Below are 17,975 nucleotides of genomic sequence, written 5' to 3'. Positions count from 1 at the left end.
TGCCTGGTGACAAGAGCAGAGTGTGTTTTTCCTCTTCTATGGAGTCTGTGACCACCCTATTTATCTCAGCTGATAGTCTGGCTCTACGCAATAAAAGGCAGGAAAGCATCTTCTGCCTCCGTGCTTGGACCTAAAAAACTAATCCTCTAATGAATACACCCCATTCACCTAATAAGGAAACATAGGGAGCAACTGAACATTTGCACACTATTGAATCTGAAGAAGACAGAATTAAATATCTGAGAAAAAAAGAGGGAGAAGCAATTTCACATTTATATTCAAAGAGCTGGAATTTTTGGAGATTGCTTGCCTTTGTTAAAACAGCTAAATCATTAACACAATATATATACACTTTATAAACCAGTTTCAGTCAAACAATCCAGAAACAGTTCTCCTACTTCATAAAATTGGAGAATATTTAGATAAACTGTAAAACAGATATTATTAAGATAGGAGTCTAGGAATTCATATAAACATAATTCATATTGGTTTTTTGTTTTTTTTTTTTTTTTTTTTTAAATTTAGGGACCTATGAGAGAAATGGTAGACATTTAGAGCACAGCTTTCTCAAAAAAAAAAAAAAAAAAAAAAAAAAAAAAAAAAAAAAAGCTTTTGCTGAAAAGAAGCACTCTACAAAAAAACCAGCATATATCAAATAAATTTGATGGAGGTTTCTCAGAGCTTGACACAGTGAGCTTGACACATCTCTGTGTGCCACAGCAGCTGAATTACAAGAATCTTTGGGTATGTCAAGATTTTGCTTGACTGCAGGGTGGCTTTTTTTTTTGATAGCAGCTCACTAATGAGAGCAGTATCTGAACACACTGTGGGGCCTTTGAATGATGCTGCAGGCCCCTGGAGGGGAAAAAAAAGTGGGCTTATAGGAAATGTTCAGTATACAGGTGGAAACAAAGTCAGAGTCACACAAAATATGCTGTTTTGGAAGGGTCCCATCAGGAGCATCAATTCCAACTCCTGGCCCTACACAGAACACCCCAAGAATCACACCTTGTGTCTGAGAGCATTGTCCAAATGCTTCTTGAACTCTGTCAAGGCTTGGTGCTGTGACCACTTCCCTGGGAAGGTTCCAGTGCCCATCCACCCTCTAGGTGAAAAACCCTTTTCTAATATCGAGCCTAACCCTCCCCTGACACAGCTTCAGGCCATTCTCTGTGTCCTGTCACTGTCACCACAGAGCAGATATCAGTGCCTGCCCTCCTCTTCCCCTCACAAGGAAGCTGTAACTGCAGTGATTAAGAGACTTGTTCAATGAAATAGTAGAGAGGTGACTTATAAACACAATTTTCATCATTTTTGTGGTGCTCAAATCCAAAGCAATGGAATTTTCTAAGAGGCGAGAAGTGCTCTTCTTTTGAAGAGATACTGCAAAGAAGATTCCATTATTATTTGTGTAATTTTTTACATTTGATAATGATGAAGAGCATGATAGAGGAGGAAACTCTTCCACCATTAGAGAAGCATGGAGTGGTTAACAGTAAATAGAAATAATGATAATACAAAGCTGGGATGAAGATGTATTTCTGTATTTAAAATGAAGATAGTAAATGTTTGTGTAATTAACTATTCTATTATAAATTTGGTATTCTCTTATTAGCGATGTATGCCAACATACATTTTCAGCTGTGCAACATAATTGCATACATTACACTAAACAAATCCCACTATGTATCTTACTCCATAAAGAATAACAATATTTTTTCTAATATTAGTCCTTGCCCATTTGGCAGTCACTCACAAGCCATCCTCAAGAATAAATCATGCATTTTTAGAGGAGATAAAGGCAAAACCAGAAGATTGGCTTCTCTTGATTTGATTGATGATTAAATATATTCAACCACAATTAAAATGCTAAATGGTAAATATTTTGCCATTTTAATGATTTTTTTTTGGCACTTCTTTCCATTTCATCACAACTGAGTATGTGGAGCACTAGCTGCTCTCCTTTAGCAGCAGACCTTTAAGGAGCATCCTTAAATCCATCTCTGTGTGGTCTGAGGACAGCAAATCTCAGCAGCATTAAACCTCCCAGCTCCATACAGAGCTCCCCATGGAGCCTCGGCTTGCCAGCCTGTTTGCTTAGACTGAGCCCTCTAGCAGAGCAGCTCAGCCACAGGAGCTGGTGAAGCAAACCAGCAGCACAGTCTACTGCCAAATCTTTCTCTTCTCTTGCCCTGGCCATGGACACAAGGCTCAGCAGCAACAAAGCCTCTCCTTCGTTACCACCAAATCTAAAAAGGTGCAATTTCTTCAGCCCTAACCTCTAGCAACAGAGGCACTGAGAGTTACACCTTCTGTTCTTCACTTTTTTAATTCCTCTAATATGCATTTTATTATCCAGTGCTAAATGTCTCATTTCCTAGGTCTGACCCCCACCTTGTTCTTCAGAAAAAAAAAAAAAAAAAAAAAAAAAAATTCAATTCTGAGACGGGGAAAGATGATATTCTGTGTAGACTTCAAAGGCTCTGAGGCCTTTATTCCACAGAGAACGTTCCACTTGCTACAGAAGCCTACCAAACTCTGCCCAGCTCTACCAAATGAGAGCCAAAAACCCTTTCCATGCCTTGGTTAGAGGATAGGGGTCAGATGAAATTTCATCAGCTGCAAAAAGGCAATGACTCATACAGGAGCAGTAAACTGAAGGACATGAGTACCTTAATGACCTCAAGAACTCCTTTACAGGTTATGATCCTTTCTATTTTTGATTCAGGAGTGTCATGTCTCCCATCCACCCTTAAAAAAAGTGTGTTCTAACCTATCCCACACAGCTGGATGGTAGAAAGCACAGGGAAGAAATATCAAGGTCTTGCCTCCACTGGAAGACTAACAACTTATAATTGCCTTCTTTTTTTAAATTCATGTGCAAGGAAAGTTTGTACAGATTGACAGATTTGAAAATTGTTGATTTTACAGCATTTTATTTTCTGTATATCTTCATTCATATTACATTTTTGTGGCATGAATAACCTCATCAATATGTGTCTTTCTGCATCATATGTCTCTGGCCTAGATATTTGCTTAAGGAGAAATACCTCAGGTTAACTTAGACTGAAGATCTTTTCATAGACTATATAATCAATTTTCTAACTAATTCCTGGTTTCCCCTGTCACTACTGCTGAAGTTTTCATCCCTTGTTCAAAATGCCTTGATCTGGAGGTTGGCTGGGAAGTTGTCAGTTTCCGCTGGCTTTTTCTTTTTGTTCAATAGGAATTAAGGTCACTTAGGTTTGTGTAGAAAAGCTGCAGTGTAGTAAAAGCAACAGGAAGGTTTGCTAAGTTCTTCCTTTGCTCACATCAATGAGAAAGGGAAATTTTTATGAAAAAAGAAAAGAAATGGAATTCAAAAAATACGAATAAATGTGGTCTCCTTCCAATTAACTGTTCATCTTTCTCATGATTTCAGAAGATATTGTTTGGGGTTTGTTTTGTTTTCTCTTCTTTGAGTGGAAACTGACACACTTAGAGGGTTTATAATTACTAACCAAATGCTGCAATTTCTCATCCTAGATTTTCCTAGAACTTTATAGCTCTATTAGCTAAAAAGACCACAAAGTAGCAGTGGAAGAATGGTAATACTTTTCTCCCTCAGTAGTGCCTAGAAGCCACCTAGAAGCAGTAGCAGAATATTTTTGAATGTTTTTCCTCAGTGTTTGGAGTTATTTTTCTATTTCTCTGACACAAAATGAGAGAATGATACTTAGTAATATGGAAATCTTTTAAAGAGCAGATCTGGTCTTTTCATTTCTACCTGAAAATTATGGGCAGGCTGTTTCCTGCTACCTTCAGAGTCTGACTCCTTCAATCTATCTCTGGAAAGAAACAAACAGTAGGACACATCCAAAATGAAGGCTCGTTGCAATTAACTGATTCTAATTAACATTGGTATCAAAAACCTACAGTTAAAAATCACCTTCTTCCCCTTAATATCTGTAAATATCACAAGGGACTTTTGAATTTACTGTAGAATTTCTGTAGCCTGGTGATACTAATCGATATTGCTTTGTAGCAATAATCCTAAAAGCTCAGCCAATACAGGCAGACTTCAACATCATGTGTTTTGGAACATTACTGGTTGCAGTACCACCAATGATGAGGTAGAATCTTTCCAGATGCACTCCCCTAGGACTTAAAATCCAAAAAGAAATAGCAGGAGACAGCTCTGGGAAGAGAAGCAAGTTTGTGAAAGCCATGCTGACAATATTTGAATGTTTTTGTTGGGGGTTACATCACATGAACAGTGCTCACTCACCCTTTCCCCTGTGACTGATAAGCTGCCAAACTGTACAGGCTTTGCTCTAATTCTTAGTTCCTTTATGACATACACTAACAATTTAGTAATAAATCACAACTGATGCAGCCACTGTACTAGAAATAGAAATGACATGAGAAAGAGGAAAATACAGTATTTTTAGGCAAGTATTCAAAATCTAAACAGGGTAACTAAGTACTATTTTAAAAACCTCCTCCCTAGAGGAATGTGTTTTGTGGATGGCAGGGAGTAAACAGAAAAAAAAGGCCAATATACACATTAAACTCTGCAATTACAGTTACTATTTTACATTACAGAAAAAAACAGTACTGACTTTAAAAAAAATTCTCAAAACTATTATTTTTATAAATTAAAAAACCCACAAATTTAGATATATTTGACCTAAATTTTCAAGCTTTGCAGACTGACAGATAAATGACAGTAGCCTAGCTTACCAGGGATATTCATTACAAGACTGTGAACTGTGCTCCTCTGCACACCCAGCCTGGGAGGTGTTCAAACAGAATGTCTGTGCTTCCCTCTAAGCAGTCCAGCCTGAACCCACCAGCCCTCAGCTGGCTCTGCTGGGGAGGTGTACCTCACTAACATGTGCACAATAGGCAAACAAAGTGGATTTTGCACATAAGTAGTTAGCATCTGTGAATGTGGCCTTGTGAGCAGCCACAGCAGGGTGTGATCCCCTGCTGCAGCAGACACAGCAGCTGGGACCTGAGCTGGCAGCAGCAGAGTGAGAGTGTCCCTGTGGGGTCAGTGCCTGTGTCCGGGACACCCTGCTCCTGCACTGCCATGGCCTGCCCTGGAGCCACTCTTTCTTGCCACTGGCACTAAAGGAACCCCTGCAATTTCCGAAACCCTTCCTCTCTGTGACATCTTCACCCATATCACACGTATTTATGACGTTTCAGTGTTGGACTATTTCACCCCATGGTCACTGTCTTAGTGCAGTTACCTGCTGCAGGAGGGTAACTCCTACTGATGTGCATCAGGTACTGAAGCTGCAAAGAGAGATCACAGCACTTTTTGCTGACATCTGATAGCTGGGGGTTTTCATAATTTTAACAGCAGCAGCAAAGAGAGTGCTGGGCCTGAGATATGAGAAGCACTGGGAAACAGCATCACCTTACTCAAAACCTCCTGGTTATGGGGTTTTTTGTCCTCATTTGACTTCACATCCTAAGAAGATGGTGAGTGCATTTGTGAGCAGTGAACATTGCCATAGCTGTATACCTGAACACCTCAGCCCTGCCTGCACCCATCTCTGAATGGAGCCTCTGCTCATAAATCAGCTGTGCCGACTGTAATAAGCATAAACTAGGTCAAGCTAAAAATGCCCACAGAAAAAAAAATACTTGCAATAGCAAGTAAAACACATTTCATAATCTCTTGCCTTTGAAGAAAATAATTTGGGTGATTAATTTCAAGAGAAAGGTTGACATTTATTTACCATCTCTTTTTCTGTTTTCTTTCCTTTTTTGTTTGTTTGTTTGTTTGTGGTTTTTTTGGTTTTGTTTTGTTTGGGCTGCTGATATTGGAATCATAGAATCAATAAAGCTGGAAAAGACCTCCAAGGTCATCAAATCCAGCCTTCAATGGAATATCACATGTTCACAAAGTCACATTGTGAAGTGCCACACCTACTCATTATTCAACATTTCCAGACATGGTGACTACACCGCTTCCCTGAACAACCTTTTCCAACACTCAGTCACAGAATTACACAGAATCACACAGAGTAAGATGAGTTAGAAGGGACCCATCAGAATCATTGAGTCCAACTCCTGGCCCTACACAGGACACCCCAAGAATCACACCTTGTGAATGATCACAGCATTGTCCAAATGCTTCTTGAACTCTCTCAGGCTGTGCTGTGACCACTTCCCTGAGGAGCCAGTTCTATTGCCCAACAACCTTCTGGGTGAAAAATCCTTTTCTAATATCCAACCTAACCCTCCCCTGACTCAGCTTCAGGTCATTCTCTGTGTCCTGCCACTGGTCACCACAGAGCAGAGATCAGTGTCTGCCCCTCCTCCTTCTCTCACAAAGAAGTTGTAACTGCAGTGAGGTCTCCCCTCAGCTTCCCCTTCTCCAGGCTGAAAAATCCAAGTGACTTCTGCAGATCCTCACACAGATTCCCCTTTTAACCACTGTTTCAGTGAAGAAATTTTTTTTAGTACCCAACCTGAACCTCCCTTGGCACCACGTGAGCCCATTTCTCCTTGTCCTATCACTTGTTATTTGGGAGAAAGAAGATGACTCCCACCTTACCACAATCTTCCTTTCCATTTAGAAACTTAATGCTTCTAAAATGTTGAACTTGAGTATTAAATATTTCAATATTTGCTTCATGTATCCACAAATATGTAAAGGATCTTACACACTTCATGGGAACTTTTATGGAGATATGTATTGTAAATGCACCGAGACACCTGACTTCAACAAACACACTATTTTAATTCAAGTAAGGAACTAAAAATTTAGCATGTATCTAGTACTCATTGCCAGTTCCTATTCCACAGGCAGTTCTGCTCATGTGTATCTCCACACGTGAGGCATCCTCGCTGCATCCTCGCAAGAGGAAGAATTTTCTGCACTGTAAAATTCCTGCAGACCATACAGCACCAGTGCAGTAAAACAAAAGAAAGCCACAAATGGGTGCAGGGAAAGTTCAGTCCCATTCCACATGAATGTCAGCAGGACTCAGCACAGCTTGGTCTCTGTGCCACTGACTGGTGATGGGAGGAGGTTAATGGGGGACCCCAGAACCCCCTGAGCCCCTGCACAACCCCCTGCCTGCAGGCTGTGGGGCACTCTCTGCCCAGGAGATTGCACCTGTCCCTGGGGTACAAGAAAGAGGCTTTCAGTCCCTTCCCAGAGACCTTGAAATTGTTTTCCTTCCCTGTCAGCCATGAATGGTTTCACTCCCCCCTCAAACCACTGGCCAGGCTGTTCCTCCAGGAGCACTGTGTGTTGTATTCCAGGCTGGCAGCTCTGCATGAAAGCTCTGCTGAAGCAGTGTGGCACAGCAGTGTCTCTGATACAGTCCTGCTGCCCAGTTTTCCCTGCAGACAGGACTCACCTGACTCAGTGGTGAGCCTGCAAAGTGCCTGCAGGATAACAGGGAAAATAGCATTTTTCTTCCCAGACAGGTTTCCTCTGGCTGGCACTGTTCCATGCTTCCAGGCATTTACTGTGTAGTACCACTTGTCTCAGCGTAACCAGAAAACTCCTCTACTATGTTTATATTTTTTACTAGCTGAGAAGGGCTCTGTAAGTCTAAACACTTATATTTCATTAGTATTTGTGGTATTTCGTTTTACAGAACTGGCCAATATGTGTTATCCTACACTCTTTGTCTAACACACTATTGCTACTTCATTCTTTGTATAGAAAATCTGTAGAAAACTCTGTAGAAAGAAAAATATTTTAAATTAACTCCTTTGTGGAGCTGAGCTCTGACTCTGCCTCCTCTTGGATCCTTTATCAAACTCATATGATACTTGCAGATACACAGAAGTACCACACCACCTTTCAAATAAAGTCTTCCTTTTCCTTTCATCCACACTTAAAGACACTTTTATGAATACATGGATACCCTTCCTGTGTTTCTCAATCAATTGCTAAACAGGTGAGCTGAGCTTTCTACTATTAGCTCCAAATAGCAAGACATCTAGGTTTTGTAAAGAAAAAAAAAAAAAAAAAAAAAGATTAAAAAAAGAAGCCAAATACTGCCTGAAAGGCTCCTTTTATGAACAGATTGAATATGTTCCATTATCTGCCACTTTTGAACTTCAGAAGACTAATAACAATGGATTCTGCATAAGCCTCCCTGCTATAGTAATAGAAACAAAACTTCAAAACTTCTCCACGAGCGCAGTTCTGAGCTCTGGTGGCTGCTGGCAGCAGCTCCTGTCGCCAGCAGTTGGTCTGTCCACACACAAGCTGTCACAAAGATGAGGCCTCATGTACTAAGAGGCAAAAAACAAAAAAAAAAGATCCCCAACCCTCATATGTGAGAGGATATTGCAGGATCAGGCTGGGAACGTTACACATCCGAAATGTGTGAACCAACAAAAGCCCAACCGTGAGTCATTCCCGTTTTGCATCATCTTGCTTTCAAATCGCTCCCCATGGAATTTAACAGACATAATAGAATATAATGGAATTGAAGAATGGGAACTATTTCCACATACTGGGTTTTTCCCACAGTGGATACAATTTGAATTGCTAATTCACTGCCAGATGTGCAACCACAGACTCTGTGACAACAAGCCTCTTCCTACAGTACTTGATTATTTCTCATTGTGATTCCCTGAGTATGTTACAGGATTATATCTAGCCCAGGTTGGAGGGTTCCCATTTTTTGTGTTTAATTACAGAACACTCAGAAATGGGTAAATTCAAACCTATATGACATAATATTTTAAATGATTTAGAAGGGTAACCTTCTGAGAGAAACTTCATTTATAAAAACATTAAAGGTGAACCCTTGTCTCAAATAAGGTCTGTGGGAATTTTTCATTGCTTTCACATTCTTTTCTATTTGAAAAATCTACCAACAGTTTTTAGCAACTCTGCCATTAGTTTTTAGTGCAATTCTACCTCAATACCAAAAGATAAACCTAATTCCACAGTGTAATGACAGATGATTCAGAAAGAACATGCAGGAAAATTCTTAGCAGGCAATATAGCACTTAAATAAATTGCTAACCCCCCCTCCACCCCCAACCTCAGCCAAAACAAAATAACTTGTCCAAAAAAGTACAAGAACTGGAAAAGGTAAGGAAATTAATGACCAGAATTCCAATTTGGGAAAAACTGCAGCATCTTATGATTTACGTTATCCTACTTGAAAGCTATCTTACCATATCTGAAATAAGCACACAGCACGTGCAAATAGATATTTTACCAATTTTAGTACCAGGATAGTTAATGATTTCCAAAAGAAATGATGCTAGTTTGGGTGTTTGAATTCAAAAGCTAAAAATTCATTAATGAATTAGGAGAACAGCTTGAGGTTCAGAGAAAATCCAGGCCAAGCACTGGCTGCGTGGTCACATGTGGTCAACACCAGAGATGCTAACCCTGCATAGGGTAGACACGAGCTGAGCTGCACATGTGCTCCAGTTCCAGAAATGGTTTCCTTTGGCAATGCACACACACCCCATGCTTATCTAGCAGGATTTTCTATAAGTAAAAGGCTGCATACACCTTTCAAGTTTATCTTTATTTCTAATTTAACAGTGAATTTTAGTTGGTGACCACATATTGCTTCTCTTTAGAAGAGAAAAATGTGTTGTAATGAAATGTAATTTTATGTAAACTTGATGTACATTCAGCTCATCTGGTGGGAAGCAACCAACACCTGTAAAGTCATACAAGAGTTACTACTCATTCTCCTCTGTGAAGATGAAGTACTACCAACATACAGAAGCATTATAGTAAAACACCAGATTTTTGCTGGTCTCTGTCACACAGTGATATTTTCCAAAATGGATAATGGAGCTTTGGGGTTTTTTATCATTCTGCCTATTTCTTCTTGAGTAGCAGAACAGATTTTTAACATAACAGCTCCTGCTGAAATGTCTGGATAGATCCAAATAGATGTTTTGATTGCTTGTACTCCTTGTTCAACGTTCTTTTTATCTTCAACTTACTGTCATGGGTTATATTCCCAAGCATAAACACAAGACCATGTGACTAAAATTAAGATGATGGCAAGAGGTTTCTGTGCCACATACAAAAGTGAACATTAATGCCTCTTTCAAAACCCTTTTTGAAATGCCCCTGAAACCTAGAAACAAGTGAGACTGAGTGGAAGACCATCAAGTCTCACACCTCTGAAAAGGGAACTCCCTGATGAGAGGCTGCCATCCCTGTCTCTGCCTCTCGATCTGTCAGCGCTGACTCGGGAGCGTCCAAGAGCCCCAGCCCAGATCACCACTTCCAGCACCAGCAGGGCCAAAGGACATGAGAGTTTAGGCCTTGGTGACACTGCAAGATGTGGCACTGGAGCCATGCTGTCCACCACAGCTGGCACTTGAACTCACGGCTCCTGTGGTTCTTCTTGGCAGGCAGTGTTGAACCTGATGCCTGAGAGAGGAACATTTCTTCTTTCTTCCTCAGAGCCCTTGCCTTGAGATCTAAAGCCTTGATAAGACAGGGTACATTTGTTGCTTTACTGGCACCTAACTTGGGGCTGAAGAATTTGGGAATATTGAGGCTTTTGTACCACTTGCTTTCCCAGCATACCTGAAGACCAGTACCTTCAATATAAGCTGCTCAAAGTCAGCAGGAACCCATATTTGCAGAGCAATCAGATGTTTTGTAGCAGTGCTCTCTCTTTCAACTTCCTATGATTCCTCAATAAATTTTCCCTGAGGAATCTTAGGAAGCTTTACAAAAGGAAATTAGTGCCAATATTCCTTCTTGAGTAATTTCTCCATGAGAACACAAATTTCCTAATGGGTCAAAAGCATTAACAGTGTCACTTTGTGCACTGTGAGATAAAGCTCAAATATTCTCCTAGGAACAGGCAGTAAGGCATCCTGAAGTCCCATGTGTTATGGATGTGTTGTATTACAAACACATTATATACCTGTCATAGTTACTGAAGACAATTTTCCCAGACAACCAGTCTTGTTAGGCTGCCAGTAGATTTTAAATGCAACTATAATTTTTAACATCTGGAGTCAACCTGTGCTCAGATGGGTAACCAGGACCATCCCTGCATCTCTGAGGAGCCCTGCAAGCCACACACGTGATTCAAGTCGCTAACATGAAACCTTGCTTAAAGTAGAACTGAAGACTGAGGTGACCTTTACTCCTGTGCTACTGTCAGACTAAAAACACCCCTCCTGTTCCACGTACTTTGCCTTAAGCAATTTGTCAAAATGCTTCAAGGAAACTACTCTTCATCTGGTTTCTCTGGAAGATGAAACTAGCACGTGAAACTAGATTAAAGTTGTACAACTTTCTCACGTGCGCTTCAAACCTGTATTTGTCCATTCCAGTTGGACCTACAGTCTGTTAGCTAATGCTGCTTTTGACACTAAGTACAAATTATGTCATACTACCTGTCAGCTCCGTGGAGGACACAGTCTGCTCTGGCCATGCATTTCCAGCAGTGCTAAAGACCTACATTCCCATTCTTTATGTCCACACACCCTCATGGTCTTCTATGGAGTAATTGTTCTCTTTAATCCATAGAAATTATGTTCTGTGCACATGCTTTTTCTTCAGTAAAGTTATTTTAAAGGATATCTTTTTGTGCCGGGTTTACAAAGGCATTAGTCACCTAACACTGCAGATGAATACAGATGAGCAGGCAGACAGCTAACCTGCCTGCCCACGCTCTTCTGATAATGCCTCTGAGTGCCTACCTGTATCAGTCTGGTTCATGCTCTGGTTAGCTCACCAAATTCCCTCTTAGTCAGCTCACTTCATATTTTCCATGCTCTATCTATTCCTTTCTGATGGCTAGCCTTGAGCTGTAATTCCCGTATTTGAAGAATTCCCACTTTTTTGACATCTGCAATTCTTTACTTTTCTCACTTCCTTTTAAAGCACAAACATGTCTATATAGGGATATTTTACTGCATTTGAGTATTTCTGTACTTTTTATAGGATTTAAATCATATTACTTTTGTTGTTTTGTTGTCTTTGTAAAAGTATTTTCACCCCCAAAAAAATTCCTTTCATGGTTTAGTTGTCATGATGTTAAGTTTCAATACAACTGTTTCCATGAGAATGTTTTATATAAGGTAATATGAAGGAACTGAAGCTGTCTATGAAAATAATAATAAAAAATATTCTGAACACTGTTGCAGATTATGTTCTTCAAATCCATTTTCTGACATGGGTTAACTTAAGCTGTGTGCCACGAAAAGCAATATGTGACAGGGAGAACTTTGTGCCTTACCAGAAAATGTTGGACTCCTGATTTTTTATTTTTACAAGCTAACAGACTGAAGATTAAAAAAAAAAAAAAAAAAAAAAAAAAAAAAAGTTAATGGATTGTTATATAAGCTGTGGCACTTTTTTGATACATGACATTTTACAAAAGCATCATCTAACATCCAACACAAAGTTCCCTCACCTAGAAAGTGGGAATCAACACTGGCTCCCTGTCCTTTACAACAAGTTGCAATTCCAGAAGCCCAGCCCTTTGGCAAAGACAAACTGAGGTGTCAGCTCCATGGAGGATTCACTGTGCATTGTTCTGTGAAAAACTCTGTAGGGGGGTGCTCCCTAAATTGTGTGAGTTGGCTGAAGCAGGTCCCTGTGGCAATGCAGAGCCTGAGGAGCAGCCAGCAGCACAGGGCAAGGAAAGCCACACGACAGGTCCAATGTCTTGGATACTGTCACGGACTCGGTGAGGAAACCAGGGGAGTGATGCCAGTCCAGAACACTCGCTCACGCCGTGCAGCCCACAAACAAGCCTAGGCTGCACTCAGAGGAACATTCCCACAGTTAAGTCCATAGATGTCTGCGGAACTGGACAAAAGACTTGCAGAGCAATGACAAAAAAATAAGAAAAGATGAAAAAGACATCTGAAAAAGATGACAACAGAATAGTCTCACTAATATGAGATACACCACATATAAGATCAGCACAAAACCTTTCTGTGGATTAGCTGTAGTGATTATTTTCAATCTGGTAAGCGAATGTTCTTTATCTTCTTTTCTCTCTCCCCCATCGCTTCATGCTTTCTCTATTGTCATGGCAAATTTCTAAATTTGCTTGCATTCTGCAGTTAGGTAACACCAGATTTTGAAACTCTGTCTTTCTGAGTATATATATAATCCTGGTCACCAGGCAAAATTTGATATTAAGTAATGTTAAAATGATGAGATAAAAATATCTGAAATTCTAGAAATTTGGTTAGTGAGGAAGGACAACCAGTCCCCATGCAACAAAGTGAAAAGTAGCACCATTAGCTAGATGATACTCTGGTCTCAGTCAGGTCAGGAAATTTCACCAGAGCAACAATTTTATTTTCCCATGTCTATTTTCAAATTCCTCTTTACTGTTAGGGTGAATACACAAACACTGACAAATGAGAGGTCACCATGCACGATGTACAGTTGGTGTATTACATGTTGTTATAGTTATTTTCCAAATATTTCAGCGTTAGTTTGGGCAAGAGCAGAAATGAGCAGCACCAGTGGAGTCTTTTAGGATTCCATGGACAGACAGCAGTGCAAGTGAAGATGAGGGGCTCAGCCATTTGGGGATCCTCTGCAGTCAGTAATATGTAAACTGTTGTTGTCTTGACAATAATGAAAACAAGACAGAGAAGATACAGATCTTCAGGCTACACGTGATGACTAATAAATCAGATGCTGTAGAGTCTGGCTTACTGCAGGAAGGTGAATTTAATGAAAACTTGTGCCTGGCAGGAGGTTCTGCAGCTCATGAAGAGACTATGGGGAAAATCCACTTCTGAAGAAATGACACAAAAAGCCACTATCCAGGCTTGGCAAATTGACTCAAAAGAGATGATTGATGTATTTTGGCACAAAGGGTGGAGGAAAATAAGAGTACCTAGCATTTTCTAAAGAATTGCTTCTACATCTTAGATTTGTACATTTATCCTTTAGGGACAAGGTATAACTAGTTAAAAACAAAGCAGGCTCATTGTGCCCAGTCTAGGGCATTTGGAAGTTTCTTCATGTTACATTGTGTGATCTGAGTTTATTTATTTTCAGAATCAAAATACAATGTTGTCTTACTACAATAACTTGTACTTGTTTTGTCTGTTTTGAAGAAAACTCGATTTTCAAATTGTGAAAATGAAACTGCACTGTACCTACATACCTGAGGTTATCAGATCAGAATGGTGAAAATAGTTAATATCCTCAGCTGAACAGCCCTCCCTTCATCACCCCACTTCTCAAAAAGTAAGTTATTCTTCATTCTCTGCCCTGTCTCATGGAAAAGAAATTAAAACTTAGAAGAAACAAAAGTGCAGTTTATTTGTTCACAGTGTGGGGGAAAAGAAAAAAAAAAGAAAAAAAGTAAAAAAAAAAAAAAAAAGGTTAAAAAAAAACCCTACAAAAAAAATAGAGCTTTCCAACAAACGTATACAAGATAACATTGTATACAAACATTACCGTGCCAAAAGAAGATGTGGAAAGCCAACAGTAGTTTTTGTTTCAGTATCTAAAAAAGTTCATGGGCACAACAGGTACGTGTAGCTGGTTCTGTTACTTTGTTGCAGCAAAATTGTCTTGTTCGTGGATAATGTCCAGTGACTTGAAAATCAAATTCATGAGCAAAAAGAAAAATATCCACAGAAAGGACAATAAAAAGCCTGAGCAAAACTTCCATTTTGTTAGGTAAAGTTCTGTTAAAAAGGTGGTTTTCTTTGCAAAATAATGAGAATTTGGCTCAACATCCCTGAGCAGGAGTCACACCTGAAGTTTCGGCTTCCTAGTCAAAAGATTTCTCCCCCCAGTTCACATCTGTCTGGAAAAGACCGACTGTCCTGCTCTGTACTGCTGTGATTGGGGCACTTCTGTGAGGGAGGCAGAGAGAAAGTGAACTCGTGTGTCTACTGCATCATTCCTGTAGCTTCACTAGTTGCTGAATTCTAGAACTTTTTAACTTTGTTTTCATAAAAAAGTGAAGAAAACAGAATTTTATGCCAATTTTTAATTTCTGGTCAAATGGAGTATTTGCCTAAGTAGACGTTATTTTTGTTTTGCTTTGTTGTTTTTCAGGTTTTTAAGGTATGAACAAAGAAAATAAACTTTTGGATTCAGACTAAAATTTTGCCTCTTTTCTCTGCAGCTGGAGAAATAAAGAGCAATTTGCTTTTTGGGAAGGGGGATGGTGAAGGGAGAGCTGTCCAAACAGGTGGATTCACTGCTTTCACAACCCTGATCTGACCACCTTTGCCAAAAGAGCAGCTGCAGATGAGGGCTGATGCTTGTGCTGAACTTTGTCACATCCATTGACTGAGGTCTGCAGGACCCCAGCCCTGCAGCTTCTTGCCCTCTGTTAGGGGGGAAGGCCACCTTTTCAGAAGGGACAGCTCTGAGGCACGGGGCCCTTTATGCCACATGTGTGGAGGGGCCAAACCTCCCAATCATCACACACTTGAGACACGCTGAGTCAATGGACCTCAGCAGAGGCTGGAACCCAAACCCCGCACAGTGTCAGGGATGGGGTCAGGCTGCAGCCCAAGCACAGCACTAATATACGGGATAGGTGTGCCTGCAGGATCCTCAAAATATCCTGTAATGTACAATTGGACCTCACATGTTACCAGCTAAAGTATAACCACACCACATCCAGGCCTGGGCAGAAGAGCTGATGTAAATCTTTTCTGTCCTGTGTTGCTCACTCCCACCCTCACACCATAGGTTGCTTCTTCCTCAGATGTGTTAATACAACCTTTAATCTGTATTAAAATCAATCCTTTGGAGAAGATATAAAGATATTTTTCAGAAAAATCCTGGAAGTACATACATCTAAGACACAAGAAAAGCCCCTCTCCAGACAGAACCAAACACAAATTATGGCATTCTTTTCTATGCAAAGACACTTATGTTGCCAGAATGTGTAAGTTATTCACCCAATTAAAATAACACAGGTTTCCCTTCAAAACTCTGCTGTCACAGAATGGTCATAGAACTGTTTTTGCAGATTGTTAATGCAAAATAACTTCTTAGGTTTGAAGCAAATTACAGTAATATGGGTAATCAATATTGCTGTTCAAATGTCCCAGTAATGCATTAACCAGAAAATCTTTCCCAAGTTTTCACCTTCTGATTTTGAGAAGTACACTTCTGTCTCTGCAATTAACTGAGCAACAGGAAAAAACTGAACCCCAAAACTTCTACTGATACAAACCCTAGAAATAGATTATCAGCAACTTTGTTGATAATCTATTTCTAGGGTTCTATTTTTTTCTTGTATAAACACAAGGAGAACTCTGAAAAATGCTGATTTCAGCACAGGAATACCCTGAGCCCTGCTTGGCAATCTAGGAACGAGAAACAAGCTTACGTTTTAGGGAGAGCTAAAGAAAAAATAATTTAAAAAATAAACAAACCTATAAACTTTTACCAGCAGTTCAAAATTTCAAGGTGAACATCATAAAGTATTGCATGGGGATGAACAGCTCAGAAAAGAGGAAGGTTTTTTGATGCTGAACACAAACCATTACCAGCCATGGCCCTCTCGGTCCCCAATAAACAGAGGGAAAACAAGACCAATTCAAAACTGATCGCGGGAAAACCGGAATCTCAACCTCTGTCTCATCCCATAAACCGGACCCTTAGCGCAAGGTGGAAAGTCAGGGCTGGCAAGGCGTAGAGTCACGCCCTTCTCTGCTCCCCGCTGCCGGGGTCCCGTCCCCACGGGGCCCGGGAGGGCTCTCCCAGCACCCGCACGGCGCTGCCGGCCCCGCTCCGGGCGCGGGGGAGGCGGCGGCAGCCGAGCGGCGCTGCCGGGGCTGCCGGGGCGGCGGGGGATGCTCACCCTGCGGTTGCGGTCGGCCTCCCGCACCTCCTCCTCCTGGGGGCCCTGGCGGATGAGCGCCTTCAGCACGATGCTGTTGTTGGTGCAGCAGGCTCGGAAGAGGCTGAGCGCCTCGGGGCTGTCGCGCTCGTCCCCCTCCAGGGACCACAGGTCCTCGTCGTCGTCGTCCAGCCCCCCCGGAGGGTAGAAGGAGTCGTCCGAGGCGATGCTGCAGGTGTCGGGCAGCTCGGAGAAGTCCTCGTACTCCTCGCAATCCTCCTCCTCCTCCTCCTTCTCCTCCTTCTCTTCGTCCGGCTCCTCGGCGGCAGCCTCCGCCGCCCCCTGCTCGGGGCTGCTCTCTGCCTCGGCGCCGGGCATCTCCTTGGCGGCGGCGGGCGCGGGGCAGACGCGCTCCCCGGGCAGCTGCTCGCCGTGCCCCGACAGCAGCACCATGCCGGCCCCGCCGGGCCCCGCGGGGCGCTGGGGCCGAGGGCGCGGCCCCGCCGGCAGCTCCGCGCCTCCGCCGCGCCCTCCCGCAGGGGTCAGCGCCCTGCCGCGGGCCGCCCCCCGGGCCGGGGCATGCGGGGAGGGTCCGCGGGCCGGTCACCGCCGCCGGCCCGGCCCGGGGGAGCCGCAGCGGCCGCGGGGAGCGCGGAGAGGCTGCGGGCGGGCAGGGCGGCTCTGGGGAGCGCGGGCAGCTGTGGAAGTCGCGGCCCGTAATCCGCTCAGCATCGCTGTGAGGAGATTGGGGCTCGCGTTGGGCGGCGGGGCGCGGTGCCGGGGCGGCGTGCGGGGGGAGCGGGCGGCGGCCGCGGCTGCTCCCTGCGGGCACCGAGCCGCAGGTGCGGGAGCGCCGCGCCCCGAGCAGCCCCGGCTCCTCCGCAGCGCTGCCCGGGGCTCCCGGCGCGGAGGGCCCGAGGGAGCCCACCCGCGGGGCAGAGGCGGGACCCCCGGCTGCCACGCGTGCTTCAGCACCGACTGCGTGTCCCGAGAGCCGCGACTGCCGCGAAACTTTTCAGGAATACAACCAGCCTGTGCGGAATTCGTCTTTTGAAATAAATACTGAAACTAAGGGGAATGAGTGCACAGAATTTCCGTGCTTCGAATCGGAGATTTAAAAGCGAGTAATTCATTCAATCAGCCCTGACGCTCCACCAGCTGTAGAGATATCAGGCACGTACTTTTTATGGAAGGCATTAGGAGATTAAGTTGAGAGGAATA

General features: G+C 42.5%; 1 protein-coding gene across 1 annotated transcript in view; it reads right to left on the bottom strand.

The window, feature by feature from the left end:
- Nucleotides 1-17,207, bottom strand: part of ANKRD33B (ankyrin repeat domain 33B) — a 42,921-nt gene extending 25,714 nt beyond the window's left edge. The window contains exon 1 of the mRNA XM_063420004.1: nucleotides 16,776-17,207. Within this exon, the coding sequence (XP_063276074.1) occupies nucleotides 16,776-17,207 (432 nt within the window). The remainder of the gene's footprint in view (nucleotides 1-16,775) is intronic.
- Nucleotides 17,208-17,975: the final 768 nt, after the last annotated feature.

The sequence above is a fragment of the Prinia subflava genome, chromosome 1 (genome assembly GCF_021018805.1).
Source record: "Prinia subflava isolate CZ2003 ecotype Zambia chromosome 1, Cam_Psub_1.2, whole genome shotgun sequence".
NCBI lineage: Eukaryota > Metazoa > Chordata > Aves > Passeriformes > Cisticolidae > Prinia > Prinia subflava.
This window is presented reverse-complemented; position numbering and strand designations above follow the sequence as displayed.